The sequence below is a fragment of the Lissotriton helveticus genome, chromosome 3_1 (genome assembly GCF_964261635.1).
Source record: "Lissotriton helveticus chromosome 3_1, aLisHel1.1, whole genome shotgun sequence".
Classification (NCBI taxonomy): Eukaryota; Metazoa; Chordata; class Amphibia; order Caudata; family Salamandridae; genus Lissotriton; species Lissotriton helveticus.
Window position 1 is genome coordinate 150,609,146 of NC_136061.1, and position 12,328 is coordinate 150,621,473.

At 46.9% G+C, this 12,328-nt stretch overlaps 1 protein-coding gene across 1 annotated transcript in view; it reads left to right on the forward strand.

The window, feature by feature from the left end:
* Positions 1-10,792, forward strand: part of TAF1D (TATA-box binding protein associated factor, RNA polymerase I subunit D) — a 145,760-nt gene extending 134,968 nt beyond the window's left edge. The window contains exons 5-6 of the mRNA XM_078679412.1: positions 596-653; positions 7,550-10,792. Coding sequence (XP_078535538.1) covers positions 596-653; positions 7,550-7,696 — 205 coding nt within the window. The 3' untranslated portion in view covers positions 7,697-10,792. The remainder of the gene's footprint in view (positions 1-595; positions 654-7,549) is intronic.
* Positions 10,793-12,328: the final 1,536 nt, after the last annotated feature.

Sequence of the window (12,328 nt, forward strand, 5' to 3'; positions counted from 1 at the left end):
AGCTGATTTTGTGAGTAAGGAGATCTGATTGCCCAGAGAAGACAGTGAACTGCATCTTCCAACCTTCGTGATCTGCTGCTATCTGTGTATAGTGCCAAGCTGATTGAAAGCACACTACACCTCCGACTAACACTCCAAGTTAGCTTCTCAGGAGTTACCATCCATTATTGTGCATTGCCATTAGGAAAGAGCCTTTGCATGTCATTGAAAATGAGCATACTTCATCATTAAAGCCTCCCTTGTAGCAGGCACCTTTTTTTTTTTTTATAAATGTAGAATATTTTTACATTGTGACTTAGACAGCAGCGGCCCGTGCAGGTAAAAGCGATGGGGGGGGATTGAAACTGACGATGGAAAGTTAAATAAATAATTACATTTCCCTTGTCATAGTCCGTTGACCCGCACACCCTAACCCACCCAGCCCCACCGCACTGCTCTTACCTGCACGGGCCGCAGCTGGTATTAGAATTCTGATAAAATAAAACTCGTGAATAACAGAATAATAGTTTCAGGAACTTGCTTTTTACATGGTAAAATCATAATCTTTCGGCAATGAATATTATTGATTGTAATAGCTAGTATTCTAATATTTCAGTGAGGACCAGCGCTGTGATGATGAAGACCTACCAGAAAAATATGATGCTAAAATTGTGGTGAGTAAATGTAAATGTAAATGTAGTATACTTGTAAAGCGCACAGCTGCCCCAGCAACGGGGCGTCCCGGCGCTGTATAACTCTGGGGAACCCGTCCTGGCTTTCCCTGTGGGATGGTCCCTTGCTGGGAGTCCCCAAGGTGGAGCCAGGCATCCCCGGAATTGATGGGGCCGTTGTGGAGATGAGGCAAGCTAATGCCCCAGAGTTGCCGAGTGGAACCCCTGATTAGAGTAAGCACCGAAGCGAGAATTATCGAGTCCGCTGACCAAGGTCCACAACCCTGCCGCGTCGGGAATTGAACCCTGGTCCCAGGCTGACTTCTGCTCTCAGGCCTGCCGCCTCTAACCAGTGAGCCACACTACTCCACTATGTGATGCTATATTGTGTACTCCTGATCTTAAAACACCAGTGACCCTCCATACACCCTAGCTCTCTCCTCCCTAATCCCCCCATCTGACAGCCCTCCTTGACCTTAAACTGGATTGAGATCCCAGCCACCTAATACGTGGGTTTAAAAATGTATGTTGTTTTTGTGTGTGTGTTTTTTTTACATTGTTTTTAGTGGTCATTGCAAGGGGGCCCACGTATATGGTTGTTAATTTTAGTAAAATGTTAATTTCCTCATGTAAACTGTGAACAGCACTGTCTAAATAGAGGTTTCCCCAGCAAATTATGGGGCTTCCTCGTGTGTGCCACACCTTTCTGTATAGACATCATTTGCTGCTGAAGGACACATTGCTCCTGCTAAGAGATAAAAGATCTGACCGTTCGATATATAAAGTAAGGAAAACTGGATCATGGCAGCTTCGCTTCCAAAGCACTCATTGATGCTAGCTCCATTGACCACCCATTTACCTTGCTTCTGCTGCTCCCTTTGGCTCTGCTGCCTCTGCTCTTCATGGCCCGGCAACTGTGGTGTAGGAGGTGCTGCGACCATGGAGCTACTCTAGATTTCTCTTTCTTGTTGCGCCTGTAGGCTCCTGCCTTTTCCCCTTAAATGAAATAATTTCCTCTCCTCCCACATGTCTGCCTGTTTAAGTGCTTTGCAAGAACACCCAGTGAAGTGAGACTTACAAACAATGGGATCGGTCTCCAAGAAGTAAAACTTGCACCAGCTGAGTGAAACTGTGCTTCATGGCGTGAGATGCCTTACTTCTGCCGTATGAAGTGGGGGTTGCCTGCAGGGTCTGGCTATAGGCCAGGCCCTGGTCATAACCCTCAAGGACAGCCAACCCCTGCTGCTGTGCACGGCCTTCTGCTTGCTTTTTGTATGGTGTTGGGCCTTTGGCAGGGGGATGGCTGCCTGCCGTGGGTTTGGGGTAGGGCCTGGCATTCATGCACAGGTCCTGTGCCAAACTCTCAACGGGCAGCCTACTCTCACTCTACAGGATTAGACCCCTTCTCCCCTTGCCTGTGGGATGTAGGGGGGCTGCAGAGGTTGCCTGCAGGCACTGCGCCCAACCCTCTGTGATTGCCAACCCCTCTGCACAAAGCCATTGCCAAGCATCCCCAAATTTAAGGTGTTATTCTCCACTGAAGAAGGACAATACCCTGAAACCAGTATCTAGAGCACTGTCTATTTCAACAAAAATGAGTGTTATGCACCTAATTTTCCAGAATGCCGCTGGACGAATTGTGGGCCGGTGCGTCAGGTAATATGATTCCTACTTCCTTGTGTGACTGGCTAACTACACCCTCCAACTATACGCTGCAGGGTTTAGATGGAGGTCCTGCACCCTATCACCTGGGATAGCAAACCCCTGCTGCTCAAAGCCTCAGCAGTTGCCCTCAGGGTCCGGTTTAAAAACAGACTCTTCTGCCTTTTTTTTGTAATTTATTTTTGGATTCATGGTTCCTCGAATTGGTGGGGGCGGAAAGCGAGACAATCCTACACCCTCTATGCCCTTTCATTTTTTTAGGACTCTTGTAATGGCTGCCACAACAATTTCTTTCAGTATGGTGGCAGTCGGTCAGATCCTTTTGTTGACCGAGATATCGCTAACATTTACTGAGCTTTCACCTTCTCTGGTCGAACCCAAGCATTTCTTTAAATGTTAAGTTCTCCATAACTACTGAATATTTTTACACCGAAACAACAAAAGCAAAATGCTTGAGTAAAGTTCTAACTTCATGGAAAGTTTGGTGTAATGTTCAGCAGTTTCTCTCTATATCTATAAGGAAAACTACCTATTGGAATAAAATTGGACAATTGCACACTTGAGAACCCTCCGCCCTTTCCTTGGCACCACTTGAAATATAGGTACAACACTTTTCATAAACATTTAAAGTTTTTTGTTTTTCTTGTAATGTCCTACTGGGCACTTGGTCCAAGCCCAGCACAGGGGCCCCTGTGGACAGGAAAATCACCTGCCGCAACTGCTCCGCTCTGGGTGACCCAGCCTTCCTCAGGAAACATCCATCCCCTGAAAGCTTGGTTGTCTAATCCTCATCTTCAAAGTGTGCATTCCCTTCTGCACCCCCAGATAGGGTATCCAAGAAGCTGGACCATCTTGGGAAGAGGTTGATTTCCTCCTCCAGCTTGGCATTGTGGTCAATGAATCTTGCTTGCATCTTGGGCCTCTACTTCCATACCATCTGGGATACGATTGCGCAGGAGCCTGAGCTGTTCTCTCCCAGGCAGGTGCGGATGGGCGAGACGCAGCCAAATTCACCACTTGTTGTGGACTGGACACCACCACCATCACTGGGCAGAATTGTTTCCTTGTCCGTTGCACTCAGGCGCTACGCCTGGTTGAGGACTTCTGGCTTTTCGGGGAATTTCCAAGCTACTTTGATTGATATGCCGTTTGATGGCACTCGCCTTTTTTAGGGTCTAGGTAGACTCTGGGCTTGAGCGCTTCAAGGATTCTCAGGCTATGGCCAGATCTGTGGCCCTCACGACTACCTCCCGTCCAACACAGTCTACCTTTCATGACTACGGAAGCGACGCTAAGCCCTGACACAGAATCATGCAAGCTGTCCAGACTCTGCGTGGCTGCGGATGTCGGACCTAGCGTTCTCGTGGATCAGGGAGCTAGTGAGCAGGCCAGTTTACTCCCCTGTCCCCCTCTCCCCCCCCCCCATTGCCTCCAAACCTTCCTAGTCCGATGTTTCAGGGCCATCAACGGCCAGTTAGAGGAAGGATTCGCCATCACCTCCTCCGCTGGCAATCCATCGCGTCGTACAGGTGGGTTCTGCAGATCGTCCGAAGTGGCTACTCCCTCCCCTTCTAGACTACCCCATCCGCTATGCCACTTGTCCTACAGCCGATTGTCGCAGGATCATTTGGTGCTTCTCCACATGGAATGCTGCTCTCTTGGCCAAGGGGCAGTAGAGAGAGTTCCTGTGCCAGAAGTAGGACGTGGTTGTTATTTCCATTAATTTCTGGTCGCTAAGAAGGCCAAAGGCTGTGTCCTATCTTAAACCTCTGGACCCTCAACTTCTTCTGTCGGAAGGAGAAGTTGAAGATGCTCACTTTGGCCCAGGTCTTTTCTGCCCTCGAGACTGGCTGGTAGTGTTGGACTTGCAGGACGTGTATTTCCATATCACCATCCTGCCTGCCCACAGACGCTACTTACAGTTCAAGCTGGACCACAAGCACTTTGTTTACTGTGCTCCCATTTGGCATTACCAGTGCCCCTCGGAATGTTCACAAAGGTGATGGTGGTTGTCACAGCTCATCTACACAGATCAGGGATACCAATACCAGTCTTCTCCAATCTCGTTGATTGGCTGTTGAAGGCGAGCTTGCTCCAAACTGTCATCTCCCACCTCCATACTACGGCGGACCTCCTGCACTCACTGGGGTTCACTTTCAACATGCCGAAGTCACACCTGACTCCCTCTCAGACGCTCCCTTTCATCAGGCGGTTCCGGGCACAGTGCAGTTTTCGGCCTATCCTCCCGAGCAGCGAGTCCGGGATATTCAGGCTATGACACCAATGTTTCAGCCGCGATCTCGGATTTCGGTAAAAATTAGTCTGAGGCTGCTGGGCCTCATGGCCTCCTGCATCCTGCTGGTGTATAATGCCAGATGGCCTATGTGAGCTCTGCAGTGGGACCTAAAGTTTCAGTGGGCGCAGCATCAGGGAAATCTTTCAGACTACTTCCAGATCTCGGAGGGAACTGCACAACAGCTGCAGTGGTAGTTAACAAACTAAGATTGGGTCAGAGGCAGATTCCTCTCTCCTACCCAACCAGATCAAACAGTGGTGACAGATGCATTGCTTCTGTGATAAGGCGGCCATCTTGGAGAGGTGTAGATGAGAGGCTTCTGGTCTCCAGTGGAGTCTGGTCTCCATACCAACCTTTTTGGAGCTCCAGGCGACCAGACTGGCAGTGAAGGCATTCCTTCCCTGTTTCAAAGGGAAAGTGTGCTAGGGGTTTACGGACAACACCACCTCTATGTGGTACTGCACCAAACAGGGCTGAGCGAGGTCATGGATCCTTTGTCAGGAGGCTTTCCGCCTCTGGACATGGCTCGAACATCAGGGCATAACCCTGGTGCTACAATTCCTGGCAGGGTCTCTCTGAACTCAGCCGTCAGTGCCTGGTCGATCATAAATTGCATCTTCATCTATAAGTGGCACAAGGTCTCTTCCAGTGGTGGGGAGAGTCATGGTTGGATCTTTCAACTTCGAATAGAACGTAGAGTGGAGCTCCTACCTCCTGTATGCCTTTCCGCCTATACCACTTCTGCCCAGACTGCTCAGAAGATCAAGCATGACCGGGCTCAAGTCATTCTTGTGGCTCCAGATTTGGCACGAAGAGTCTAGTATTCCGACCTTCTAAGCATGGCCATCGATCCTCTGATCAGACTGCCCCTTCGGGAAGATCTTCTGTCGCAGCATGGACGGTTCTTCACCGGAACCTGTCCAGCCTCCACCTCCTTGCGTGGCGATAGAGCGGCGGAAGTTGACAGCTTTCAACCTTCCACCTGAAGTCTGTGATGTCATCTTGGCCGCCAGGCATCCCTCCACTAAATCGGTATACGCCTGTAGATGGAACAAGTTTGTGGCCTGGTGCACAACAAAGGCTGTTTATTCCCTTGCTGCCCCCTTTCAGAGGTTCTCTTGTACATACTTTCTTTTGGCCCAGCAGGGCTCTGCTTTGGGTACCCTTAGGGTTATCTTGCAGCTAGCTCTGCCTTTCCGAGACTTCCAGATCAGCCTTCCTCGTTTAAGTCTCTCATTGTAAATAGTTTTTTTAAGAGCCATACTCACTTATTTCCTCTTTCATGATGCCCCAGTATGAATTGAATTTAGTCTTGACCTTTCTTATGTGTATTAATTTCGAGCCTCTTCATAATTGCCCTCTCAGACTTCACTCTTAAAACTGCTTTCTTTGTTGCCATCACTTCTGCTTGCAGTGTTAGCGAGCTTCAGGGTCTGTCTTCCAATCCTCCTTATCTGTTTGTCCATCAGGATAAAGTGGTGCTTCTAACAAAAGCTTTGTTCCTCCCTAAAGTGGTCATGCCCTTTCATGTTGGACAATCCATCACTTGCCCACCTTTTACCCACCCCAGCATCCCTCCAAGGAAGAGGAGAGCCTCCACCGTCTAGACCCAAAACATGTGTTGTCTTTTTATCTTGATCGTAGCAGGTGGATGATCAACACGTCATTGACTACGTGGGCTCCAAAAAAAGGTAGAGCTGTGCAAAAATAGACCATCTTTCAATGGGTTGTCCTCTGCATTAAAATATGCTATGCATTGACAAAGAAGGATTCTCCTGTGGGGTTGCATGCTCACTCCACTAGAGCAACAGCAACAACCACTGCATTCGCACACGGAGTCCCAGTCCTTGATATCTGTCAAGCAGCAACATTGGCATCCCTGCACACATTTACCAGACACTACTGCCTGGACAGCCAAGTCCGGAGGGACGGGTACTTTGCCCATTCAATCCTACAGGACTTCCTATTGTGATCTTGGTTCGCAGACGCTCCTCCGGGAATAGTGTTGCTGGAGTATCTATTCTAAGGAAAGGGTTCTACACCTAGTAGTCTCTATCGGATGAGCAAGTTACTTACCTTTGGTAACGATGTATCTGGTAGAGACATATATTAGTTGTAGATTAAGTACCCCTCCTCCCTGGTCTGTGAACTGATTTCTAGGGATAGGGACTCCCCTAAATTGACCTAGTTTTGAAGCACCAGTAGTCCATGTCTTTCATGGCTCTGCACTTCTGCAGTGGAAAGTTGTGGAAAGCACCAGTGGAGTATCTAGACCTACTGCTGCCTGGGGCGGACCCTAAGTTTGCCGCCCGATGCAGGTAAGAGCAGTGGGTAGTGGCGGGCGGACAACTTGTTTTGGAGGGTGGGGAGGCTGGCAGACTGCTTGTTCTCGGGGGAATAGTGGTAGTCGACAGACACAACATGGTCACCTCCGCCGCCCCCCAAAAACTGGACTGCCCCCGTCCCCTCCCTCCTTTACCCCCAGCTACGCCACTGGCCAGTACGCATGGTCGGTGCCTATATGGGTCCCACGTGTCATTTCGGCGCCGGCGACTGACACAGAGCCAACTGACACCACCTACCGACGCACAAGGGTAATGATGTTGAAAAATCTCCAGATACAGACTGACGCCTGGGGAAAATTATAAGGTAAGGAAGCTACAACTAATATATGTCGCTACCAGATACATTGTTACCGAAGGTAAGTAACATGTTCTTTAGAATTCTGTTCCAAGCGGAAATATATTTTAAAATGAAGAATTTATAGATGTGATATTAAATAATTACTGTTGAACTTCATGACTCTTAAGTGATTATTTTAGAGAGATCAATTGGAGACCTAATTCATCAGTTGTATTTCTAGAGCGCAAAGCCTTTTGGTCATGTGTATATGTTGTTACTCGGTCGTTAATGCTCTGCCGTTCTCCTTTGTTTGGATTAGGATAACAGCTGCTTCATATTGAACTGGAATCCTCCTGCAAAGAAAAAGCAGTCCAAGAAGAAAAAGAAAAAACTGAAAACTCTCGGTCAGGATGAGCTGGATCAGCAAGTAGCTGCAATGGTAGGAGGGGATGATGAGGATCTATGACAAGTGGACACTAAGATATTTTGTCAGAGCCAGATCCACCTTGCTAGTTTGGAGATATTGGACTCTATTGCAATTGGCTGGTGACAATTTTATCTGAACCGTGTACTACGTAAGAGCAAATATAATTGCTTTGATTGCCTCTTCAGCTGAAATAGAAGGTAAAATCAAAGCATTTCCCAAGCTCATCCTTTGGAACACAGCATCTAACTAAGACTGCGTGCTTGAGCGAGCAGCATCTGGATGGATTGTCATCTGGTGAATAAAAGTTTAATACCTAGAAGGTTACAACCCCAGTTGGTTTGTTACATGTTTCAATAGACAACCACCTAGTATATATGGCCTGGGGTTTTAACAAGCCTCTTTGACATTGAAATCACAACTTAGACCTCTGTGGCTGTCACTGTTTTAGAACTTCTGAGGAGCTTTAAGTTTTCTGGGTTATACAAACAAGGTTAAGTAAAAATGATGATCTATGACTTTGAGAGAATCAAAGTTGCCTGTAGGTGTGTGAAGTTCTATATAAGAGACTAGACGGAGATGGTTTGGGAGTGGGATAGCTAGGCGGAAGCAAGGAACAGCATGGGAAGCGGGATGGGGAAGATGAATGGAGCTATCTCTGGGTGGATCTAATAACCAGCTGGCTACGTTGCGGTGATGGATTCCTTGAAGATTTTAGTTTGGAACCTACAAGTTGGCCACAAGTATTTATTTCTCAGTGCACTAAACAATTCTGTAACTTCATCTTTTATCTAGGGGTTGGTGAAACAATTTACACAAAAACAGATGAGGAGAGATCTGCTCTATTATTGTCTACCTTTCTGTTGCGTTTCACCTCAACTTATTTTGAGAATTGTGCAGCAGGAAAGAAGGATTTTAAGCGCCCTGAATTGCTGGTGAATGATTCAGGGGGCTCAGAACATGTAATAATGTGTTTCTTGAATTTCTGTCAGTAATGTATGGGCCAGTGTGCTGGCAAACGCTGGAGTGGGTATATTGATGGGTCTATCTGCAACAACTAAACTTGTGGCTGAGAGAAAAGTTTGAAACAGATCTACTTACATCCATAGCCGCATAATCAAAATTTGGGCTAGGATTCCCAGGAAAACATTTGACATAAAACAGTAGCTGTGAATCCACTAATTCTTATCATTCCTCCCATTTACCTCATGTGGGCTGTCTGCCAAGTAATTCAAGCCTGCCTTAGCTCACTGTGAATTGTTCTGATCTTATTCCACCGGGCACAGATGAAACTAGCATCTCGAAATATGAAAATAATTGAGACCAGTCACAGTTGATTACAACAATTACAGGAAAGACTTATAATACAGTAAACCAGGCATACTCTCTGACACTCTCTTATTTTTCTTTTTTCTGTTCTGATTCATTGACTGACTGAAATAATGTAAAACAAGCTTAGATAACACTTTTCTTATAATCTCATTGTCTATGGAAATGGGCACACGCATGTCATATCCATCTGTTAGAAGAACATGTATGAGGACAGAAACAGACTGGCAGACTAATTCAGGAGAGATCTTGAGCACTGTCATTAATAAGAGCTTAATTGACTTTAAAATGTTTATCGACCACAATTAAGGTTGCCACTGCTACCTCGGTCTTGCCATTTGGTGCCACTGCCCTTGCTAACATTGCTGTCGGGCCAGGAAGTCCGCTGTTTCAAGTGTATTTTATTTGGATCAAGTAACCCTGCTTACATGCAATGGCTTTCACTGACGTCCGTAACCAACAGATTGAAGGCTGGTGATGCCTAAAGGTTGGCCTAGTGGTCATCCTAGTAATGTCACCAGTGGATGAAAGAGTGCCTGATATCACTTCCACCACTGGCGTTTTGGTGAACTGATATCTATGGAATCATGTTAGGTTTCACTTGAGTGGCAGTGAACAGAGTCCCTCGGCCAGGGAACACAATATAGGAAAAAGGAATCCCTCCTCATTTTGCCAAATATGTTATCCTCTTTTAAAAGCTTGCCCGGGTCACACCTATTAGCTCTCTGTCCTGTTTGCTCGAAATACACTTGTTGGCCATCTCCGGCCCTCCCTTAGGGCACTTCTGTCCAGCCCATCCCAAAGCCACCACTTGCCATTTGTGTGCCTATCCCACATGGACTACAGAGGATCGCCGGCCGTAGCATGCTGCAATATCAAGTGGCTCAGGTGTTTGGACAAAGCCCCCTCCTAATCTATGGCACATGATTGGGGATGGAAGAGTGAAAAGAGTTGTCTGGCAATGTCCAAGGATGCATGCTGACACCACACATGTGAGCAGGTTGGCAGAGGGAAACAGAGAAACCTTACATGAATGGGTGTGGTGTGTATTATACTGGGCGAACAGTCACTACTTAATTCCTAGATTCTGACTCTGCTGACCACCCCTCCTCGAAGGAGACCAAGTGCCCCACTTCAGGCTTTGACTGCTGCTGACTAGTGTCCTGCCGGACAATGCATGGCCACTCTGCAATCATAGATAACTGAGATCACAACCATTGCAACTAAACGTGAGGGAGCAGGCTGGCTGACTTGTCACAGTAGTGAGCCGGAGGGGCTTCATTCTGGGCTAGCCTTGACTGCAACTACTCTTTCAGATTCCCACACCTGTGTGCCCCTCTTGAGGCCTTCCAAGGCAGAACGTGCTGCCCTCCCTAAGGCTTTCTATGGCAGCCCAATGCGCCCTCGTCTCCGGCCTCCATGTCTGTTCCATTTGCTCCTTCCCCAAAGACCCAATTGACACTCCTGTGCACCTTTCCTTGAGCACTCCTATGCACCTCTTATCTTGTCCAAGCTGGGGCAATTTCCATCCACCCCTCTCTCCTCCTGGTAATGTTGATTTGGTACTTGTTGTGAATTGATTTCATGCCCTTCTTCCTTTGCTCTTTCCTCTTGTTCAGCCTATGATGCCTATAGAATGTGATCACTGCATAGAATGTTGGGTGAAGGGAGTTAGGCAGTTGATGTTAGCAGGCTGAGCAGGAAGGATGTTCAGCTCCTGGTGGGACATACTTTACAGCTTAATTTCCATCTTGGCTTATCTATGCTTCTTGTAACTTACCTACAAATAAAGTTACTACTTGGAACCAACTACCTGACTTCCTGAAGATTCATACTTTGTAACAGTACCTTGCCTGCATCAGCAGCATTCCAAGTGTGTGCGGGTAAGTAGAGGCAGAGCAGGAGTTAAGAGCATGTGGATGAGTTGGAAAGGCAGCAAGAAGATAACTATATTTAAAAAGTTCTGTGTTTATATGCACATTCATGTATGTGGGTTTACATTTATGTCTGCAATATGCCTTTCCTGCAACTTTCCAGCTGGCCAGTGGCAACTGGATCTGGACTAGACCCTCCTGGTGACATCTGCCTAACACCCTGTGAGTCTAGGAGTGCCTCCTGTGAGGACCCAGTGGCTTTAGAAATGTACTCATGTGGAGGACTGGAACTTGAAGGACCAAGTCGGAAGGTAAAATCTTTGACCAGGATGAACCTGGTTGGTGTATTCAACCCGTGCTCCATCGCGACCAACCTCAAATTGTTCCTAGTTCCCGGTCTACAGCAACCATTAGCTATCATTGGCGGAGAAGTGTGGCTCACCGGTTAGAGGAAGCAGACCCTGATGCAGAGGTCAGACCCGGGGACCAGGGTTCAATTCCCGACGCGGCAGGGTCTTGAGCTCATAATGTCCACTGACTCGATAATTCTCGCCTCGGTGCCTACTCGAATTGTGGGTTCACACTCAGCAACTCTGGGCAATAGCTTGCTTAATCTCCACTACGGCCCCACCGCGATGGGATGCCTGGTCTTCACCTTGGGGATGCCCAGTAGGGGTAATCTCTCAGGGAAAGACCAGGCGGGTTCCCAAAGCAAGCGCCTTGAGACCTTACGGTGATAAGGCGCTATACAAGAGCGTATGATTACGATTACTTTATGCTTCTTGTACTAGTTATTCATAAACTTTGAAAATTCACATCGCCGGCTCCTTTTATTTGATTTTTTTCATTTTGGTGTAATTTTGTTCATTAAATGTTAATCTAGTTTTTTTATTATTTTGCATTTTGACTTTATTATTGTCTGCTACAGCATTAGTACTTTACACATTGCCCTAATTAGGCATGTCTGCTCTGTGCCATAGCTATCTGGGGTTACAGCTTAGGTTATCTTCTTAACTTTGAGGGTTCACCCGGACAAGGTCTATGATTATTCTTTAAGGTGTATAGGTACCCAAATAATAATCCAGTTTCTTGCATTGCTACATGTCTCCTTTGGGATGCTTCAAAGCAGTTGACAGAGATGTGTGAAATATTTCAACTGCGACTGGAAGGTGTTAACTTCTGTTACAAAATAGCCAGGATAGTTCTTTTTCAAATGTTTCTGAAAGTGCATTGAGCTGGAATAAGTTTGCGTATTAGGGTCCTGAGTTGTAGGGTCTTGTTTGACCACTTATCTTCTATGTTTCACCAGATTGAGTGATTATTGAATAACATTGAACAAAAGGCTGTGGTTGGGGCATAGCGAGGTTGTAGTTTCTTTAAGTCTACTGGGCCTTAATGGAAAGTGCACAAGAACTTGAATGTGTTCCTGGCCTCAGCAGGGAGCCAGTAGAGTGCTTTCAAGATTAGTTAG